At 52.2% G+C, this 20,067-nt stretch overlaps 1 protein-coding gene across 10 annotated transcripts in view; it reads left to right on the forward strand.

The window, feature by feature from the left end:
* Positions 1-289: 289 nt before the first annotated feature.
* Positions 290-20,067, forward strand: part of BCAS4 (breast carcinoma amplified sequence 4) — a 67,670-nt gene continuing 47,892 nt past the window's right edge. For 7 of the 10 annotated variants that reach the window (XR_014831700.1, XR_014831699.1, XR_014831701.1 and 4 more), the window contains exons 1-2: positions 290-510; positions 18,641-18,712. Coding sequence is in view for 6 of the 10 variants with exons in the window: in XM_085002609.1 (XP_084858735.1) it covers positions 331-510; positions 18,641-18,712 (252 nt within the window). In the remaining 4 variants the exon portion in view is untranslated. 10 annotated transcript variants of the gene reach the window in all.

Below are 20,067 nucleotides of genomic sequence, written 5' to 3' on the forward strand. Positions count from 1 at the left end.
ACCACCAGAGTCAAATGAAAAGGGGTAGTCTATATCGATGGTTCTCAAACTCGGCTGTATGTTACAATCACCTGACCAGCTACCGATGCCCAGGTTCCAACCCCAGAGACTATCTGGCCTGGACTGCGGAAGTTTTAAAAGAGCTCCAGGTGATTGCAATTTGAAAGCACGTTTGAGAATCGCTGGTTTACCAGGTGGTGCGCGGGCCGGGCGCAGCGAGCATGGCGCGCCACTGGGTGGCGCTGCGCACTCGGCCCGGCGCTCCGGGAGGCGTGGGCCGCGGCCACGGGATACGCACCTGCCCCGCCTCCGCCAGGCGGGCCACGGGGCATGCAGTCGGCCGGGGGCGGGGCTCTGGGGACGGGACGCTGCGGCGTGTTTTCCGACAGCCTCCGCCAGCTGGACCCTGCCGAGCTCCTGATGCTACTCTTGGACGCGGACCGGCCGGAGCCGGTGCGCAGCGGGGCGCACGAGCTCGCTCTCTTCCTGACCCCCGAGCCCGGGGCTGAGGTAGGGGACACGGTTGGAAGTGGGGAAGACGAGGTCGGGGGATGCTGGGCCCGCGTGTCTCGGGGGAGAGTGGACGGATGGGGATCCCTAGCGCTCTGGACCCGGACCCACGGCTTCTCGCAACATCCTTTTGTACCAGGCGCTGGGGCTGCAGACTGGCTCTGGCGGCCCGAGAGGCCCCTCTTGGGCGGAGGGGTGGCTGCCTAGCGTCACCCAGAGATGCGCGTCAGGTCGCGCCTGCTCCCTTCTCCAGCCCACACGGCCCAGGGGCCCAGACTCTCTTCCCGCCCGACCGAAGCGCGCTCGGAGCTGCTGCCCTTTGCCAGCCTGGGCCTCGGGGACGCGCGCGGGGGGCGGGGGGCAGGCTGACACCCCCCCCCCCGCCCCACCCCGGTCCTGCCCCTGCCCGGGCGCTCGGCCTGCTCGGTTCTGAGCTGCTTGCCAGATGCCAGGAGGAGGCGGGCGGGCTGCGGCTGTGTGGGGGAACACCCGGCCTCGGTCCGCTTCTGTCGCTAGGAGGGAAAATACATGGTCTCTGGCTCTACTTTCTATTTTAAAAGCACAGAATAAAAAGTAGACCTAAAACTAGACTCTTTATCTTCCAGCTGAAGCTAGTCTGTTGACAGTGCCGTGAACAGCTTATTTACCAGGAGTTAATTAGGCCAGAAATTCAACCCATTCTCCTTTTAAATCTCAGAAGCAGTAGAGAAGTATTTAACATAAAGGGATAAGAACCCTCTCTTTTTGCTCTCTCACCCCAATTCTAGTTCCCAGGGACAACCATCATTCACAGTTTGGTGTACCTCATTCCAAACGTAGTAACAATGCATTGACAAATGTAGCTATGTGTATATACTAATAATTGTATATAGTTTTTACCAAAAAATCCACTTGATACTAAAATACTGTTCTGTAACTGATTTCTCTTTGTTCAAAATAGTATGGACAGGAGTTCCTCTTGTGGCGCAGCGGGTTAAGGACCAGATCTTCTCTCTGAGGACTCAGGTTCCGAGGGTTTGATCCCTGGCCCCATTCAGTGGGTTAAGGATCCTGAGTTGCCACAGCTGCAGCTCTGATTAGATCCCTGGCCCCAGATCTTCCATATGCTGCAGGTGCGGCCCTAAAACAAAACAAAATAGCATGGACAGATGGGGAGTGACTTAACGGAAAGGTGTAGGGCTTTTATGGGTGATGAAAATGTTCTGGAATTGTGCTAATAATGATCGCACAAGATTGAATACACTGAAAACCACAGGATTACACACTTTAAAAGAGTCAATTTTATGGTATGTGAATTATATCCCAATTTTGAGAATAGTGTGGACATATTTCCATGTCAGAATGTATCTGTAAGAGCTGTCCAATAGAAGTATAATGTGAGCCATCCATGTAATATTAATTAAATATTTATTTCTGTCTTTTGTCTTTTTAGGACCACACCCACAGCATATGGAGGTTCCCAGGCTAGGGGTGGAATCAGAGCTCCAGCTGCTGGCCTACACCACAGCCACAGCAATGCAGGATCCGAGCTGTGTCTTTGACCTACACCACAGCTCACCACAACGCCGGATCCTTAACCCACTGAGCGAGGCCAGGGATCACAGTCGGGTTTATTAACCACTGAGCCACAGCGGGAACTCCCATCCATGTAATTTTAAATATTCCAGGAGCCACAGAAAAAAGAAACAGATGGGATTAGTTTCAGTGTATTTGTTTTCCAGTTTTGTTGAGATATAATTGACAGGACATTATACGATTGAGATGTACAAGTTTCAGTACACTGAAACTTGTACATCTTAATCGTATAATGTCCTCTATCATTTGGATACTTAAATGTATCCAAAATAGCCTTTCAGGAGTTCCCGTCGTGGCACAGAGGAAATGAAACCCACTAGGAACCAGGAGGTTGCCGGTTTGAGCCCTGGCCTCGCTGAGTGGGTTAAGGATCGGGTGTTGCCGTGAGCTGTGGTGTAGGTTGCAGACCAGGCTTGGATCCCGAGTTGCTGTCGCTCTGGTTAAACCCCTAGCCTAGGAACCTCCATGTGCCACAGGTGTGGCCTTTAAAAGCAAAATATATATATATGTAATATATATATATAACATATATATTCCTTTCAACATGTCATCAATGTAAAAAATTTAATGAGGTATTTGTATTCTTTAAGTTTTCAAAATCGGGCTTTGAATACTGAACAACACATTTTGCCGTGGACCAGCCTCATTTTAAACACCTAATCGCCATCAAAGGCTGTGGCTTCCATATCGGAGAGCGTCGGCCTTCTCCTTCCTAGGCGTCCCAGTAACCCCCTGCTCCTATTTTCTGAGCACACACTATGCGCCAGCAGCGTCCTGCTCTCTGTTCACGGGTTATGCCAGTGACCCAGCGGCGAGGATGTTGTCATGCTGACTTTCTAGCTGTGGAACCTGAGGTCCTCTCTGCATAGGCGACATCCTATGGATGTCCTGTAATTTATGAACCATGCCCCCAAGGATGGACATTTCGTTTGTCTCCCTGCTTTCGGGTTTAAGTAACCTTAGCGTCTCTCTCGATCTTTCTCCCGTTTGCTCTCAGCAGCCCGATGTCATTATGCCCAGCGGCTCAAGCTCAGCTGCGCTTCATCTCGATTAGGGACAGCCTTCAAGAGAAGCTGCACGTATTATTAACTTCATTTGCTCACTCAGGGCTCTTTAACGCAGACACAGGCGGGCTCACACTCATTTGTAAGGGCCGTAATGAAGAGCCGAACTCCCTGAAGCTCCACGCAGCAGTGAACCCACTTAGAGTTCTTGCTGGAGCTGATTTACCAAAAGAGGCAAAAACTGCCAGAGCCGAGTCACTTGCAGCCTCTACTTAAAGCCTAAGTCACTGACAGTTCCCTGCACCAAAGCTGTTTGCAGACGGGCCAGAGAGATGGAGGGGACCTCTGGTTTGGGGACAGGCCTGGGCCGCTGGTGCCTCCTATACCAGCCGGTGTTCTAGGGCCGCTCTAGGCTTTTAAATGGAGCACTAGGAGTCTCAGAGAGGCCAGCCCCAGTCCTGGTGTCCTGGGGTTCCAAGGGAGTCAGGCCTGCCTCATGCAGCACCTGCTGTGTGCCAGGAGTGAAACCAAGGGCCCTGCTCTCATGGCCCTGCTGTCGGACATCGAGCACGCAACACACAGAACCTCTAAGCTGTGCTGAAGGCCACGGAGAATGCAACCGGCTGATGTGATAGAGGGTGTATGTGTGTCTGGGAGACACGGGGTGGGGAGCCTCTCCAAGAGAGCTGAGACCTGAGTGGTAACCCCTGAGGAACATTCAGGGGAGAGGAAGCACAGAGATCCAAGAGGGCGAGTGGTAGAGCGACCCCGCTTTGTCTGGGAGCAGTCAGGGAGGACTTCCCGGAGGCAGCGTCCTTTTAGGCTGAGCTCTAGAGCTTGAGTAGGAGTTGGCCAGGCTGAGAGGGAGGAGAGAAATATTCCCGGCAGAGGCCCTGGGGTGGGTGAAGCCAGGTGATTTCAGGATGGAAGGGCAGCAGGTGGAGGGCGAGTGGTGGCGGGAGGGATGGGGCGGGGGGTGGGGGGGACAGAAGCCATGCCGGGATGCCGCCCTGTCTCCCTGGATCCAGGAACCACTGAAGGGCAGCATGGTGAGACTGGGTTGGCAGGTGAGCATTTTACTCTTTCTTGTGCTTTGGGGGTTTTCTGTCCAACCAGCTTTGTTGTGTTTTACTTTCTCTCTTTTTCGGGTTTGAACTTCCTCTTTTGGGGGAGGTTTCAGGTGGGGTTTCTCCGGAAGCTGCTGCAGGATGGCGAGGAGAGCGAGGTGTCTGCCTCTTAGGTGCCTGCGATTTAGGGAGGTGGGAGTTCAGGGCCCTCCTGAATGGGCCGAACACGGATCCCCACCCAAGGGTGGGTTCCTGACCACACTCTCGATTCCATTCAGTTCCTGTGCTGGGACCCAGGGCCGCTTTGGAAGCCTGCATGGAAGGAAGCCAGGAAGCCAGCACTTTGTCACATCCAGGATCTTTGCTTGAGTGCGTAGAGGATGGCGGGAGAAACACCTGGGCCTTTTAACCCCATCAGATCACAGATTGTAAACTGGTAGCTCAGGCAGAATCCAGCACCCTGATGTGATTGGTTCGATGCACATGGGGGTTTTTAAATGGAGCGTTTTCTTGAAAACAATCTGAGTTTCTTCTTTAAAATTTTGGACATCCTAGATCCATGTTTCCTAGTTGTGGCCCCTGGTTTGCCACAGTCCCCACTCTTCCTTATTGGCTCCCTCGTACTGAAGCTGGTATCAGTTACCATTTACCCTTGTGCTTGAACTTTTGAATTTTCTGTAGTCATGATAAGAGGAGGAGGAGGAGTTCCCATCGCAGCTCAGTTGTAATGAACCCTACTAGGATCCCTGAGGATGCAGTTTCGATCCCTGGCCTCACTCAGTGGGTTAAGGATCTGGCACTGCTGTGGCTGTGGTGTAGGCTGGCAGTTGCAGCTCTGATTTGACCCCACCCTGGGAACTTCCATATGCTGTGGGTGCAGCCCCAAAAAGCAAAAAAAGAAAAAGGACTTTTTCTACAAACCATGTGTCTGAACTAAAATAGGAAAATATAAATTAGCCAAAATACCTTTGTTTTTGTTTTTGTTTTAATGTGGAAGAGCTCGTTTTTTTTTTTTCTCTTTTGGTCACACCTGCAGCATGTGGAAGTTCCCAGGCCAGGGGTTGAACCCATGCCACAGCAGTGACAACACCAAATCCTTAACCCACTGAGCGACCAGGAACTTCGAAGAGGCTGTTTCTTTATGGAGGCAAAGACTGCTATTGTTTCCAGCCTGAAAACACCATGTGCCTGTGGGAATCTGTGTGCCCCCACATGTGTCTTAGCCTCGCGACCTGCTGGACCCGCTCCGCATTCTTCGGGTTTTGGATGTTGAGATTAGAAGTCTGTGGGTGGGCGCCAGGGCGCAGTCTACTCTGTCTTGAGGTGGAGTTCTCTGTTCATTTATTCCTCGGATCTTTGTGGCAGACCTGCTGTGTGCCAGGCACTGTGCTGGGCACAGGGAGAGGCCAGGGAGGCAGATGTGGTGCCTGCCCTAAGGACTGGCACTGCAGTCAGGGAGATGCGCGGGCAAGCAGTGATCCATCAGGGTGACTGACGGTGGTAAATGCCACGAAGGAAGCACCCGAGGGGCTGTGATAGAGCCAAGGGGATGGAAGGAACCTCCAGGCAAAGATGTGGCATCGTGTATGCAGCCCAAGGCGGGGAAGGGTGAGGCCCTGGGAGTTGCCTGAGTGGGTGGACCTCCGTCATCAAGGGCACAGTGGGCAGGGCCAGACCCGCACCCGGGAGCTAGGGGAAGAGTCTGGATTCGATTCTAGGGTGTCGTGGATAGAAGCCGTGAGCAGGGATGAGCTGGGGATGAGCAGAGGAAAGATGTGATTAGATTTGTGGACTTAGGGCTGCAGTGCTGGAATGCGTCACAGGGGCCGGTGTGGCAGCAGGGGACCACAGACACGGACGTCCAGGTAGACGTGACCCGAGCTGGCCAGGCTCCCTGCATCCGGACCTTCAGGGTGTGAGAGCCAAGGCCAAGGTGGGTGCTTGGAGAAGGGCAGCATTTCTCAGAAGAAAGCGCCGAGCCTTCTTCCCGCAGTGGAAGGACCCATCCCTGGCTGGGAACAGACTCTGATCACAGGAAATCTGGGCTTTGTGGGAAGGTCAGCTTGGAACCTCGGCTAATGGTCCCAACTCTGGGAGTTCCTGTCGTGGTGCAGGGGAAACGAATCCAACTAGGAACCATGAGGTTGTGGGTTTGATCCCTGGCCTCTCAGTGGGTTAAGGAACCGGCGTTGCCGTGAGCTGTGGTGTAGGTTGCAGATGCAGCTCGGATCTGGCATTGCTGTGGCTGTGGTGTAGGCCGGCAGCAACAGCTCCAATTAGACCCCTAGCCTGGGAACTTCCATGTGCCGTGGGTGGGGCCCTAAAATGCAAAAAAAAAAAAAAAAAAAAAAAAGTCCCACTCTGAATGACCCTCAGAACGAACTAAGAAGTTTTGAAACAGGTTCCCAAAGATGGGAAGTGACCCCAGTGCCCACCAGCCTGGGCTGGTCACATAGCGATGCTTCTGCATAGCAGATGGCTCGTGGCTACAGCATGAGTCAGCTCTGAACGTGCCATTCCGGCGCCAGAGGAGAAAAACAAGATACACAGAGGTGTGTGTGGTGTGAATGAAAACTTTAACGGCAAAAAAGCATCTATTTCATGCCTCTATAAATAGGAGATTCTGTTAAATCAGTCTCTAGGGGTGGGCGGGCTGGATGTAGGATGCCCGAGATAAAAGCCCTGGTCTGGGATGTGGTCCCCAACCTTTGCCAAACGTTGGCATCATCTAGGATCTTCAACAGCAACACAAAATACTGGTGCCTGACTCCTACCCCTGGATCCTCTGATTTCACTGGTGTGGATACCACCTGGGCACTGGGATGCTGAAAGTCCTCCAGCAGAGTCGTAAGCCTAATCAGTTGCTTGGAAAATCACCATGGCTGCCGACTGTTGGGGACACCATGAGACACCCCAGGCCTGGTTTTCTGGGCTTGTAAGCACCCTTCTGGATAGTCTGAGGCCATGATGCCATGTCCACAGTGCAGCTACTGAGTGACTCTATGTATCAGACACAAAAGCATCCGTTACAGATGGGTGGACGTCCCCCAGCGCCCCCTGCTCCTGGTCAGGCTGAGTGATGGGTGGTTGGGCTCTGGAGCCACACAGCCCAGGGTTCAGATCTCAGCCCCGCGCCCATGCCTTTCTCTGCCTTTTCTCAAGCTGCGAGGTTAGATGGAGTGATCCACAGGAAACCTTTGGCTCAGGGTCTGGCCCATAGGAAGTGGTCTGGGTGCATCAGCTACTGTTACTCATTTCGTCCTTCTGCAGGTGTTTACTGAGCAGCTACTAGGTGCGGAGCCTGTGCCGAGCGCTGGGGAGGAAGAGCGCAGCAGAGGCATGCCTGCCCTTGGGGCTCTCAGAACAGGCGGGAGGGTGGGCGCGACCCACACTGATGGTTCTCCGTAGCGTTTGGAAGAGGGAGATTTCAGCCCTTCACTTGTGCAGGAAATCGCAAATTTTCTCTCACTGGCACAGCCTCCTGTAGACTTGGGAGTCCCGTGTTAACTTTCTCCATCTGTGTACGTGAACTCAACCAATTTTTTGGTTTTTAAGACGTTGTTACTACACGCACGGTCCAAATGAGTGCCCAGTTACCCAGAGCTGTCTTGGGATCTGAATTTATTCCTTGGTGCAAGTGTGATGGGAATTTGGCTTGTGGGCTATTTCAAGTGAACTGGAGTTGATTTTCCTTTTTTTTTTTAATAGATATTTTATTTAATTAAGGTGTGGTTGATGCCCAGTATTATATACATTTCAGGTGTATAACAATCACAATTTTCCAAGGTTCTATTCCATTTGTAGTGGTTCCAAAACATTGGCTCTATTCCCTGTGTTATATAATACATCCCTGTAGCTTGTTTATTTTATACATGGTTGTAGGTTTTGCTTTTTAAATAAGTTTGTTTTTTTAAGTCTGCATCCGTAGCAGATGGAGGTTTCCAGGCTAGGAGTCGAATCAGAGCTGTAGCCGCCAGTCTATACCACAGTATCAGCAACGCAGGATCTGAGCCGTGTCTGTGACCTACACCACAGCTCAAGGCAACACCGGATCCTTAACCCACTGAGCAGGGCTAGGGATCAAACCCAAGTCTTCATGGATTCTAGTTGAATTCATTACTGCCGAGACACGATGGGAACTCCTAAAATAAATTTTGTTTTACAAATAAAAATAGGGGAGGAGTTCCCATTGTGGAACAGTAGAAATGAATCCGACCAGGAACCATGAGGTTGCGGGTTCAATCCCTGCCCTTGCTCAGTGGGTTAAGGATCTGGTGTTGTTGTGAGCTGTGGTGTAGGTTGCAGACTCAGCTTGAATCTGATGTTGCTATGGCTGTGGTATAGGCCGACAGCTGTAGCTCCGATTGGACCCCTAGCCTGGGAACCTCCATATGCTGCAGGTTCAGCCCTAAAAAGACAAAAGAAAAAAAATAGAGGTGTTCACGTCGTGGCTCAGTGGTAATACCAGACTAGTAACCATGAGGACGCATGTTTGATCCCTGGCCTCACTCAGTGGGTTAAGGATCTGGTGTTGCTGTGAGCTGGGATGTAGATCGCAGACTCAGCTCGGATCTGACGTTGCTGTGGCTGTGGTGTAGACCAGTGGCTAAAGCTCCGATTCAGCCCTAGCCTGGAACCTCCATAAGCTGCCAGTGTGGCCCTAAAAAGACAAAAAGTAAAATAGAATAAGATAATTTAAAATAAAAATAGGAGTTCCCTTGTGGTCTAGCAGGTAAGGTTTGGTGGTGTCACTACTGTGGCGTGGGTTCGATCCCTGGCCCAGGAACTTCTGCATGCCATGGGTGTGGCCAAAAAAATAATAAATAAAATTAAAATATATGCATATGTTACAAAATCCAAAGGTTCCAGTGGCCATAGAGATATGAGCAAGGCCTGGCCCCACCCGAGTCCACACCCCTTGCTGCTGTGCAGACGCTGCTGCTTCTCATGCCTGTGTCCCCTTCCACCCCCACCCTCTTCTGGATCGTGCTTTTTTCACTCTGTATGTCTTAAACGTACCATGCTAAGTGAAGTCAGTCGGTGAGACACCAACATAAAATGCTGTCCCTTACGTGTGGAATCTAAAAAAAGGACTAGATTTTGACTCACAGAACAGATTCTGACTCACATACTTTGAAAAACTTATGGTTTCCAGGAGTTCCTGTTCATGGTGCAGCAGAAACGAATCCAACTAGGAGCCATGAGGATGCAGGTTCGATCCCTGGCTTCACTCAGTGGGTTAAGGATCTGGTGTTGCCGTGTGCTGTGGTGTAGGTCTCTTTCTCTCTTTTTTTTTTTTCTCTTAGTCTTTTTAGGGCCACACCTGTGGCATATAGAAATTCCCAGACTAGGGGGTCAAATTGGAGCTGCAGCTGCCGGCCTGCGCTACAGCCACAGCAATGCCAGATCTGAGCCTCGTCTGCAACCTACATCCCAGCTCACGGCAATGCCTGATCCTTAACCCACTGAGCGAGGCCAGGGGTCGAACCGCATCCTTGTCTGTACTGGTCGGGTTCATCACTGCCGAGCCACGAAGGGAACTCCTAGATGTCTTTCCATGTGAGTGCACAGAGAGCTGGCCAGTTATTTGTAGCTGCTACTCGGAACCTCATTGTCTCTGACTTGTTTAGGTAACCTTTCCTCTATTGCTGGACATGTGTGTTATGTGGATTCTGTTGTGTCAGGAAGCCTGTTGCAGTGAGTACCTCTGTATGTACATGATTTTGCATTTGTGCATATACGTCTGGAGGATAAATACCGATGGGGGAATTACTGGGTCCTAGGATGTGCGCATGTAAAATTGTGGTCACCGTTGCCAAATGAACCTTCCTAGAATTCGGGTCAGGTCAAGGGCATAGAATGGTCAGGCTGTGGTGGGCTCAGGTAATGGACACTCCCGGACACTCAGACCTCAAGGTCAGGGGTCCCTCTGGGGCCAGGAAGGGAACTCTTTTCTGCCCTGCTTTGGGGACCTCGGAGGAAGGAGTTCCCATGACCGCTCTTTGTCACGCTCATCTAAGGGGCCAGGCCCTTCTTGGTTTGCGATGCCAGCCCTAGGCCGTGGGCAGAATCCTTTCATTTGCTCTTCCCAGCCCTTCACGCCTGGCCTGCCCCAGGTCGCAGGGTCTTTCTGCTGTCAGTCCAGCCCTTCCATCCTGTGCGCAGAGCTGAGGCTGCTTCCTCTGCCTCCCGCCGGGCTGGGGGAGGGTGAACACTGATCTCCAGAAGACCTTCCTTTTGCTGTCGTCGAAAGGGGTTGCCACGGGTGCCTCTGAGAAACGGTGACATTCCCAGTTCCACGCCCTGGCTGTGGGGAGGACCTCACAGTCCTTGCGTCCGTTTCATCTTCACCCCCGTCAGGTGCTCACGGACCCTGGCTCAGCTTGGCTGGAGGAAGCAGGGCCAAGGTCAGGCTACAGCGCCTGGTGTCAAGCGAAAGCCAAACCTCCCGCCCCCCGAACTGGATCTGGCTGCAGGTGGGTGTCCCCTGGCTGGCACAGTGATCTGATTTAGAAAATGCTAAGTAGTTGCCAACTTGAAAAAAGTGGGGATTTTCACATAAATATCCAAATGTCTGGCTTTTTAAAAAATGTTGCAACAGGAATTCTCTTGTGGCTCAGCAAGTTAAGCCTCCGGCATTGTCACTGCCCAAGCTGCTGCTGTGGCGCAGGTTTGATCCCTGGCCCAGGAACTTCTGCAAGCCGTGGGTGTGGCCAAAAAAATAAAATAAAAAGAAGGAAAGAAAGAAAAGAAATAGAAAAAAAAAAAATGTTGCAACAAAGGTACAGGTCAGGAGTTCCTGTTGTGACGCATCGCAAACAAATCCAACTAGGAACCATGAGGTTGTCAGTTCGATCCCTGGCCTCGCTCAGTGGGTTAAGGATCTGGCGCTGCCGTGGGCTGTGGTGTAGGTCACAGACACAGCTCGGATCTCGTAGGCCGGCGGCTGTAGCTCTGATTAGACCCCTGGCCTGGGAACCTCCACATGCTGTGGGTGTAGCCCTAAAAAGACAAAATAAACCCCAAAAGGTATAGGTCTTCAGTGGCCATGTTCCTGGGCTGAATAAACCTTGTGGTTTCTAGAAGGATTCTTGTGTGTGTGTGTGTGTGTGTGTAAGCAGCATTATTGTGATATAATTCACATAGTATACAGTTTACCCATTTAAAGTGTATGGTTTAATGGCTTTTAGTTTAGTCACAGTGTTGCACAGCCATCAACCACAATCAATTTTAGAGACACTTTTGTCACCCTGAAAAGACACTTTGGTCCCTTAGCTCTCACTCCACCAAGAACTCCCTAACCTACTTTCTGTCTCTAAAGGTTTGCATATTGTGCACATTTCATAGATGTTTGTGTTTTGTTTTTTTTGTTTTTGTTTTTGTTTTGTTTTTTTGCCCTTTCTAGGGCCGCACCTGCAGCATATGGAGGTTCCCAGGCTAGGAGTCTAATCAGAGCTACAGCTGCCGGCCTACACCACAGCCACAGCAACACGGGATCCGAGTTGTGTCTGCAACCTACACCACAGCTCACGGCAACAGTGGATCCCCGACCCACGGAGTGAGGCCAGGGTTTTCACCCGCATCCTTGTGGATACTAGTCCAATTGATTTCCGCTGTGCCACAATGGGAACTCCTGTTTTTTAAATTTTTTAGGTTCATTTGGAACATTTTCAATTTTCAATTGGGAGAGTTTGCATAAATATCTGGCACCGTTTGTCTGGAATAAAACAAGTTTAGTGCACCCCTGCTTGGAACAGCTCTCTGGAACCCAGTGTCAGGTGCCCTCTTTAGATGGGGCAAGGGGCCTCTTCTTTGCCACAGTCCCCACCCCTCCCTCTTGCCTCCCTGCCTGGGCATCAGCTGCCATTTATTATCCTGTTGGTGCTACTGTGTTTATCAGTGCAAAGTAAAAGGTCTCTGTTAAATGTGAGAAACTGAAAATTAGCAGTGTGCTGAAAACATGCTCTTAGGCTTGGCCCACTTCCCTTGTCTTCATTTCCTGCCTGGCTTCTGTGCTTTTTTTTTTTTTTTTTTTTTTTTTTGCCACACCCACAGCATGCAAAAGTTCCTAGGCCAGGGATTGAACCTGTGGCACAGTAGCACTGTAGCAGTGGCAATGCCAGATCCTTCACCTGCTGAGCCACCAGACTGCCTCCTTTTTTTTTTTTTTTTTTTTTTTTTTTTTTTTTTTTTGTCTTTTTAGGGCTGTACCCGTGGCATGTGGAGGTTCCCAGGCTAAGGGTCAATCAGAGCTACTGCTGCTGGCCTACCCCACAGCCACAGCAATGCCAGATCTGAGCCAGGTCTGCAACCTACACCGCAGCTCATGGCATCGCCGGATCCTTAACCCACTGAGTGAGGCCAGGGATCGAACCAGCATCCTCATGGGTACTAGCTGGGTTCATTACCACCGTGCCACAACAGGAGCTGCAGAGACCTCCTCTTTTTGAGTTTGGAGGCCCCAGCAGGGTCACAGTCATGTCTCGCATGGGTAGAGCATCTCGCCAAGAGTAACCTAGAGAAAGGCCTTATTTGACCCCCCTCAGCTTCCATCCAGAGACGGAGTCTGAGGATCCCCCCCAGCTTCCAAATGGAGAAACTGTGGCACAGAGATGGTCAGAGGTATAATTGAGATCTGAAAGCATGGAGTTCCCATCGTGGCTCAGTGGTTAATGAACCCAACTAGGATGCATGAGGATGTGGGTTTGATCCCTGGCCTTGCTCAGTGGGTTAAGGATCTGGCGTTGCCATGAGCTGTGGTGTAGGTCGCAGATGTGGCTCGATCCTGTGTTGCTGTGGCTCTGGCGTAGGCCGGCAGCTGCAGCTCCAATTGGACCTCTATCCTGGGAACTTCCATATGTCACAGTGTGGCCCTAAAAAGCAAAAAAAAAAAAAAAACCTGAAAGCATGAAATGCAGGAGTGGACAGGTGCCAGCGCCACCACAGCGGCTGCTGCCAGGCTGGGGCTCCTCCAGGGGAACACGTTCTCCCTCCCTTGGCCTTTTTCTTTTCTTCCTCCCTCCCTCCTTCCTTTCTGGCAATGAATATTCATGGAGCACTGCCTTGATCACCAGTTGCCAGGTAACAGACCCCAACCTTCGTGGCTGCAAACCCCCATTGTGTATACATTATGGTGCGTGATCGTGCGGGTTGGCAGGGCCCGTCGGAGCCATCCTGCTCCCGTGGTGTTGGCTGGGCTGCCTCCTGGGGCTGCCTTCAGCTAGAGGGTTGGCGGCCCTGGAAGGTCCAATGTGGCCTCACTCCCATGTCGCGTAGTTGGTGTCGGCAGCTGGGGCGCCTCTGTTCTCTCTATGGCCTCTCATTCTTCAGGGTCTCTCTCGCCCTGTGGCCTCTCCAGCAGAACCGCCTAGATGTCTTCACCTGGCTGGTGTCTTCCGAGAGGGTGACACAGAAGCTGCAAGGTCTCTGGACCCGGACGTCACAGAGCCACGTCCTCTTGGTCAAAGCGAGTCACAGCCACATTCAGGGCCACATTCCGCCTCTTCATGGGCAGAGTAGCAAGCTCATAGCACAAAAAGAGACATGAGTTGGGAACTCCCTGGAAGGCCATCTTTGGAAATATGTGTACCTACTATGTGCCGGGCCTTAGTCTAGGCCCTGAGAACACACGGGTGAATAAAGGAAGTGAAGACCTCTGTCCCCCCGGAGCTTTCATCCTGGTGGGAGAAGATGGTAGGAATCAAGATAAGTAAAACATATGGGAAGTTAGATGCTGCTAAAGGCTAAGGAGAGAGATCAGTCAGGCTGGGGAGTGGTAGGGAAGCTACAAGTTCAGGGGAGGCCTCACTAAGGAGAGACGTGTGCCAAGGGCAGGGGGGGTATGAGAGACGCTTTACCAGTGAAGGGAACAGCAGGTGCAAAGGCCCTGGGGTGAGGACATGGTTGGTGTGGTTGGTGGGACGTGAGCCGTAGGCGATGAGGTCAGAGAAGGGGCAGAGGGTCCGGATGGTGAAGGGCTGGAAGTTTACTAACTGAGGTGGAAGATGGAGGAGGACTTTTTAAAAAACTTAAGATGTAATACCTACAACGTAAAATTTACCATTTTATTCTGTTTATTTATTTTCTTGCTTTTTAGGGCTGCACCTGAAGCATATGGAGGTTCCCAGGCTAGGGGTCCAATCGGAGCTACAGCCTACACCACAGCCACGCCAGGTCCAAGCCACATCTGCAGCCTACATCACAGCTCACAGCAACGCCAGATCCTTTACCCACTGAGCGAGGCCAGGGATTGAACCAGCAACCTCATGGTTCCTAGTTGGATGCGTTTCCTCTGCGCCATGACACGAACTCCTAAAATTTACCATGTTAAAGTATATGATTCAGTGGCTTTTAGTGTATTCACTGTGTTGCACAGACATCACCTTAATTCCAGAACATTTCCATCACCCAAAAAAGAAATCCCATCGGCATTAGCAGTTACTCCCCCGCCCCAGGGCAGAGACAACCACTAGTATTCTTTCTCTCTCTCTCTCTCTCTCTCTCTCTCTCTCTCTCTCTCTCTCTCTCTCTCGGGATTTACCCTTTCTGGACATTTCACATAAAAGGAATCATGTAATTTGTAGCCTCTTTCGCTTAGCATAAAGTTTTTAAAGATTATCCATGCTGTAGCATGTTATAGGACTTCCTTCTTTTTTTTCTCTAAATAATGCCCCCATTTTTTCATTGACCTTTTTTTTCTTCTCCTCCTCCTCCTTCTCCTCCTTCTCCTCCTCCTTTCTATGGCTGTACCTGTGGCATATGGAAGTTCTGGGGCACTCAGAGCTACAGCTGCCAGCCTACACCACAGCCACATCAGATTGGAGCCACATCTGCCACCTACATCATAGCTTGTGGCAACTCCGGATGACGAAGCCACTGAATGAGGCTGGGGATTACACTTCCAACCCTAGAGAGACTATGGTGGGTTCTTAACCCTCTGAGCCACAATGGGCTCCAGGACTTCCTTCTTTTTTGTGGCTGAATAATAGTCCATTGTGTGTACATACCACATTTTGGTTGCCCATTCATCAGTTGATGGACATTGAGTTACTTCCAGTGTTTGGCTATTATGAATAATGTACCTGTTCTTAGTAAGAACCTCTGTTTTCAGTTCTTTTGGATAGATGGCTGGCTCATAGGGTTCAACCTTTTGAGGAATTGCCCGGCCGGTTTCCAAAGCAGCTGCACGATTTCACGGTCCCACTGGCCGTGGAGGAGGGTTCCCATTGCTCCACGTCCTCAGCGACGCTTATCCGTTGCCATTTTTGTGATTGCATCCATCCTTGTGGCTGTGACCCGGTACAGTGGAAGATTCGAGCTGAGGAGGGCTTTGGTTTTAACAAACTCAGAGGAGCAGGCTGCAGGGGAGCAGAAGAGGAAGCAGCAGGCTGCTGCAGTGGTCCCAGGGAGAGAGGCTGGCGCCCTGCACAGAGTGGCAGAGAGCAGGGGTTGGATCTGGGAGGTAGGTCGAAGGCAGAGCTGGGGGGGTGTGTATAGAGGTTGGATGCGGTCGGGGCGGGGTGGGAGAGAAGAGTCGAGGATGCCCCCAGGTATTCGGCCGGAGCACCTGGATGGTGGAGTTTCCATTTGTTGAGGCCGAGAGAACCACACACGGGGGAGGATCTTTCTGGGTTTTCTTGTGCCAGTCATGGGTGGGCAGGGCCAGCCAGGAAGCTTGGATCGGCACTTTGGGCGAAGGTCTAGGCTGTGGAAGAAGGCAGTGGATGCCATGATTCAGGCGCGTTACAAAAGTGCCCACCTGCAGTCGCCCCCCCCCCCCCGCCCCAGCTGTGCCCTGAATGTCCCTCGGCAGGCAGGGGGGCAGGCGGGGGGCCGTGGGATGGTTTGTGCTGGGGGAGTTGCGCAGGAGGGCGAGGGCTTTTGTTTTGCGTATGGGCTGCTTAGAAAGGCACGTGGGCTGCAGCCTGCAGGACTCTGATTTCTGAGGCCACTTAGGGGGTTACCTGGAGAGGGGGTTGTCCCCTGAAGGATTTGTGGGCGAGGTGGGGTGGCTCATTTTTTCCGTTGGTTGGGTAGGTCTTGACTTGATCTTCCCTTGGCTGAACACAAATGCTTTCTTCCCTCCCTCCTGCTGCTTTGGGCCACACCCCGGGTACCAGGAGGAGGTGGTGGGGAGCGACCGTCGTGGACAGGCCGCAATAATGTGGGCACGCTTGCCCCCTCCCCAAAGAGCATCTTGGTGTTACAAACTTCTGAAGTCAGAGAGGTCAGATTTTGGCTTCAGTATTTATTAGCTGTGTGACCTTGAGCAAGTGACCTAAGCTCTCTGGTCCCGTGTTTCTCAATCCATAGAAAGTGGGAAATTATAGCACTTGAAGTATAGAGGTAAATGAGACAATCCATACGTCGTGATTAGTCACTGTTTCTGTTATCTATCAAGAGATGCACAAAGCCACCATTTATGTGCGCTGCCGTGTGCCAGCCCTGCTAAATGACCCAGCCACATCTATTATGTGGTTAACCTAACAACTCTGCCAAATGGGTGTGGCGTTTCCCGTCCCAGGTGCACCAACCCAGATGCCCAAGGTTAAGGTCACCCTGGGTTAAGGTCACACAGCTGGCAAAAGAGAAGATGGGGTTCAAACAGGGGACTAACGTCCGTTCTGAACACGTTCAGACGGGTTGCGAGGCTCTCCCTGCAGCAAAGAGCTTCAGGTGTGTCCTGGAAAGGAGGCACCCAGCCAGCCTGGGTGTGGTCCTTTGTGTCCCTCTGGCGGGGTTTGTCTTCCTAGGCAAGTCTGGACCAGGGTATAGACTGTCTACACCCGTGTTTCTGTGCCCCCTCCGGTCTCTTGCTTTCCTCTGGATCAGAAGGAACCACCCACCTCCCTGTCCCCGACTCCAGGGGCTTCTCAGCTCCTTCTTTCTCCCTTAGGGCATTAGGACCGTACTTTTGGGGGATGCGAGGGGGACTTGCTGTGTGTTTCCAGCCCTCCCTCCCCTGCGGTCCCCTTCCCCCAGCCAGCCTCCCCCGTCAGGCACAGAAATAGTCCCAGCTGTGAGATGAAGGTTCCAGAGTTTAAAATTGCAACGTGGTACTATTTATATTCCAGCCGGAAAGATGGTTTTTTGCGCAGTCGTTTATTTTGTTGGGGTAGTGGTGGCTCAGGCTGCCGGCGGCGGGCCCCTGCACTATACACACTTCTCTCCGGGGACAAGTGGGTGGTGAGGGTGGCCTCCAGGTGAGGGGGCAGGTACCAGGCCTGCCTAGAGACATCTGGGAACACCTCCCTGGAGCAGAAGGATTTGGCCTGGTGGGCCAGAGAAAGTGGTTCATGTTCCAGAAGGACTTTCTTCCTAGATGCCCGGTAATTAGGGGGGAAAAAAAAAAAAAAGTACAGGTATTTGGTGAGTCATGAAAATAGCACATGCTTGAGGGGGAAGAAGTGTTCAATCTAATTTTTATCCAAGGGATTAGAGAAGGCAGACCCTTCACATTCTGTTTTGCTTGGCCCCTGGATCGTTAAAAAAAAATTTTTTTTTGAATTTGTGCCGCTATTTAAAAATTGGGACATTTCCCGTAAAGTTCGAATTTCTGGCTCCTCGTGAACATGGAAGGTTCTGGCAACCCTGGGCCTGCGTTTCTGGTGGCTTCTGGTGGCTGGCTGCTCTAGAACCGGGCAGGTACTTTTCCTATCACCGAAGCCCCACAGGCCTGCTTTGTTCATTGATTGCCTGGCCCTGATAACTTTTGAGTTTTGGACCCTTTGCTTAACATAAAACACTCAAGCCTCCCTTGTCAGACCAGTGGCGGGTTCCTTCTCCTGGGGTTCACTGAGCACTGTTGCGGGGTTTCCAGGTCAACTACAGGACCCCCAGTCAAATCAGAATTTCAGATAAACAACAAATACTTTTTTAGTGTAAGTGTATCTCCTAACTGTTGGCCAGCTGGTACCTATCATCCCAGGCCTTTCTCTGTTGAAGCGGGCGCATTTCTTGGTGTCATTTCAAGGATGGTTTTATATCTACATCTTCTGTGGTTTGCTTTTTTCTCTCCGTGGTGTTTCTCAGGAGGCTTTTGCAGCGTTGATAAGATCAGGCTTTGAGGCTAGGGACTCAAACCTACCAGAGAATCTGGGCCTTTGTTAGCTGTGTGACCTTGAGCAGGTTACCTTACCTCTCTGAGCCTCAGTTCTCTCATCTGAACAAGGGGGTGATAAGAGTGGCTTTGTTATCTCCTGTTAGTATTTATTTCTCGCATCTCGTCGGAGCTGCAGAGGGTGCATGGTCCAGCATGGTCTTGACCGGAGAGGTTAAACAGGGGTGTCCGCGGGCGGCAAGACTGCCACCAGCGTATCGCTATTTCCAACGCAGCTTCAAGAGGTTTTGAAAAGGGAAAGTAGGTCTGGAGGGAACTGGGAGGATAATCCTAAGATTTAGTTTGCTTAAAAAAAAAAAAAAAATGAAGGGCGTTTGTCTCCCTGGAAACCACTTGCTAATCTCCAGGATATTGGCTCTTTTCAGGCGAAGGAGGTGGAGGAGACCATCGAGGGCTTGCTCCTCAGGCTGGAGGAGTTCTGCAGCCTGACTGACATGGTGAGTGTCTGCCTGGGAGGCGGGGATTGAGGCCCAGGCCCGACCTCAGGCCCTTCCTGGGGTCCCCTGGGGAAGCCATCTTGGCGGTGGTGGCTCGGCCCGCGGGAGGCGAGGGGCAGCGCCCGCGGGAGGGGGCGGGGCGGGGAAGCCACGCCCCCCGGCCCGTCTCCCCGCCCCCCCCCAGGCTCCCTGAGGCGGCCATCTTGATAACGCCCCCCACCCCCCTGGCTTTAATTCCACGGAGGAGCCAGGAGTGGGCCACCAGGTGGCGCTCTCGGGCGCCGATGCGGGGAGCCTTGCGGCGGGGATGCTCAGACTATATTTAACTTGCCTCGCCCTGCGCACAGCTCGCCAGGCAAACATGGAGACAGCCCGGAAATGGCTTCAGGCCTGGGAGGCCTACGAGGAGCCTCTTGGCGGGGCCCTAGCCTGTGGCGGGGTTGGGCCTCAGGTGCCTCCCTGCATCCTCTTCCTCTCTCAGCGTTTGCCTCCTGCCCTGTTTGGTTGGCTGGGGAGGACCAGGGAAGATGATGCCCTAGGCTGAGTAGACCAGGTCTCCAGTCCAGATGCTGTGGAACTCTCCCTGGGTCTCCAGGAGTGTGGCCACACAGGTGTGGGCCCGGGGGAGCAATGAGCGAATTTTCTGGACGTTCCCAGTCTTATTAAAGCAGCCAGCGTTTGGGGCTTCTGCCTGGAGGCCCGAAGGGTAAGAGTTCCATGCTGGGACCAGGCCTACCTCTCCTTGCAGCACAGGAAACCCAGCTGGGTCCGGCCACGTGCCAAGTGCCTGGAGTAGAGTTTGTGAGAGCCCCAGGGGGTAACGTTTATTGAGCATCTACTTTGTACCAGACCCAGTAGAAAGGGGGCTTCCTTGTGTCTTCTCCTCTCACCTCAAAGCAATCGGCTCCAGTGGGTACAGGTTTACCTCCATCCATTTGGCAGATCTCGGAGTGCCTACCTCTGCCCACCCCTGGGGACACCCCAGTGAACAAGACAGATGTTGCGACAAGGACCCATGTGTGTTTTTCTCTTGAGAGCCAATTTTTGAGTTTAGGTGTGGGTCCAGGTCGGAGCTGGGTAACGAGACGGACTTGGAACCATCTGACTAGTCCTTTCTTGGTCACCACGCATTGGGCACCTTCTTTGACCAGTCCCTTGGTGAGCCTGAGGGTGCAAAGCAGCAGGCCTGTGTCCAGCCCCCAGTCTGTGGGGGGGAACCCAATCTGTGTGCCAGCCGCTGTTGTCCAGGGTCAGAGCGCGGTCCCAGAGGTGTGTTCCAGGTGCAAAGGGAGGCTGCGGAGGTTTTGAAAAGGGAAAGAGGTTCTAGGAGTCTTCTACTTCTAAGACTGAGTTTG

Source organism: Sus scrofa, chromosome 17, assembly GCF_054392235.1.
Source record: "Sus scrofa isolate SSC_HxYL_T2T_F1_AM1 chromosome 17, Sscrofa_HxYL_maternal_Yorkshire_Landrace_v2.0, whole genome shotgun sequence".
In the NCBI taxonomy this organism is placed as follows: Eukaryota; Metazoa; Chordata; class Mammalia; order Artiodactyla; family Suidae; genus Sus; species Sus scrofa.